The sequence below is a fragment of the Zerene cesonia genome, chromosome 28 (assembly GCF_012273895.1).
Source record: "Zerene cesonia ecotype Mississippi chromosome 28, Zerene_cesonia_1.1, whole genome shotgun sequence".
Taxonomy (NCBI): Eukaryota; Metazoa; Arthropoda; class Insecta; order Lepidoptera; family Pieridae; genus Zerene; species Zerene cesonia.
Genome location: NC_052129.1, coordinates 3,703,077 through 3,705,092, shown reverse-complemented (window position 1 = coordinate 3,705,092; position 2,016 = coordinate 3,703,077). Strand labels below are relative to the sequence as shown.

General features: G+C 31.7%; 1 protein-coding gene across 2 annotated transcripts in view; it reads left to right on the top strand.

Annotated features, from left to right (window-relative positions):
* The first annotated feature begins 788 nt into the window (after nt 1–788).
* LOC119837583 overlaps nt 789–2,016 on the top strand; it is a 144,066-nt gene continuing 142,838 nt past the window's right edge. For both annotated transcript variants that reach the window (XM_038363229.1, XM_038363228.1), the window contains exon 1: nt 789–944. In XM_038363229.1, coding sequence (XP_038219157.1) covers nt 791–944 — 154 coding nt within the window. In that variant the 5' untranslated portion in view covers nt 789–790. The remainder of the gene's footprint in view (nt 945–2,016) is intronic.

The following is a 2,016-nucleotide window of genomic DNA, read 5'->3' as shown; positions in this document are numbered from 1 at the left end:
GCTCAAATTATCCTAGTAACATTAATCTAAAAATAACTAATTATCATTATAGACACATTTACAATTTTTATATGAATCAGTGTTTAAATGTGTAATTTATGATTACACCTTGTGCTACGAAGACAGCTTTTTGTAATATAGTATATGAATTTTTAGTTACAGCGCGTTTTGTTTAAAATATTGACATTCTAACAAAATCCTACGTACCGTGATGTTGTTTAATACCTATATAAATGCTTAAAATTGAACTTTACTTCCGACTGAATATTTAAACACTAAATTCATATGAATTAGAGATATATAAAACCTAAATAGATTCGTAAGCTTTAAGAACCATTTTTAAATCGTTTATTTAAAGACGTAGTCTGAAATAATAAATACGTTCCTAACCAATATATACATACGGTTAGGATTAGATGCATATTTGCATAATTTCTGCTCATTTTAAATATAATTTATTGCATTGACTCCAAGATAAACGTCCAAGCCACAATAAACTAATCCCATATTGTAAAACTTAACTTGATTATTCGAGAACATTTATTTATTACTTTTAAATAACACACAAATATAAAGCGACAAATATAAACTATTTTGACAGTTATTTTCAGATTCATACACAAATTAAACAGAGAGTATTTACATATCTTTTCGGCAAATATATAATGTAACCTAAATATAAAGTGGTCGTGTTGTGATGTAAAAATAACAGATGACGAGCGAGCGCTATGGCCTTGCAACTCTGGGGGTTAAAGAGGATAATGGGGTCGGATGGGGGTTAGGGGTTAAGATGTGTGTTGTGTGGTTGTGCGTGCTGGTTTGGGGGGTCACGAATGTTGGGGCTAGTGAGTTTCCTGAGAGAGAATGCTGCGATCCAGTGTACCCTCCGGCTACAGCGACCACTGCGTCGCCGCCGGTCACCCACCCCGTTGGCAAGATCGCAGGTAAGCTAAGGCACTTATATAAAGAACAAAATAAAGCTGCGTTAGTTAAATTATATACAAAAGACTCAATACCCTTTTGTACGTTACTTTAAATTTCAAACGTTTCACATAAAATTGTGAATGAAATTGAAGTCGAATGTTTTCAATATCTTAAGAAATATTTGAAAAGATAATCTTACTTTTATTGAAAATAATTTATACAAAACTTAATGATGTTTTTACTCACTACAAGTTTTCGTTCCGCTAGCTCCTTTTTACGCAACTCTCTGCAGCTATTTAATACTTAAATTTTATCCAAATCCAGTCTAGCAGTTCGGACAGTGAAAGGTAAAAAATGAAGCATCTGTCATACTTATAAGCACGATAGATGTCAGATACTGATTGATGATATATCATAGATACTGACTGTCATATTTAAATAAAAGGAGTATACATCATGGGTAAGTGACTAGCTAGTCTCTGATCATTGCATTCAGTTTGATAGATGTACTTAAATATCCAATTATAGTAGACAGTGAGAAATAAAGGAAATTAATTACTGTTAAATGAATATAATATATAAAACTTTCGGTTTACGCCATTGAGTATAATTTATATGAGCGATAAATTACCATATGACAAGCTGGATGACTCTCTGGATATTAACATCGCTTTGGGTCAAAAATGGAGGTTTCAAACTTCATATTGGAATATATATATAGTATATTTTGATTGTATTTGTATATTTCGCCGTTATTTATAATAATATATTAAAAAAATTTATAATAAATATGTACTGCCCGGTATCAAGTGTTTTTAATATTCCGTTGGATGAATAATAATTGTCATTTAAGATACAGATGTCGTTTTTCATAACTTGTCCAAACTCGTTTAGCTATCCAGTCCTATAAAATCACTCAGAAACGGAGCGCATTCGTAGGGATTGTGCCTATGTGTTTGTACGTTGTTTATCCAATGTTCGACACAACTACCCTCACCTTGATAATAGTCTTTGTTCCTGGCGATTTGTTATCATCTGACTATATCAATTAATTGTGTCGAATCGCAGTACATTCTTATTACGATTAAACTA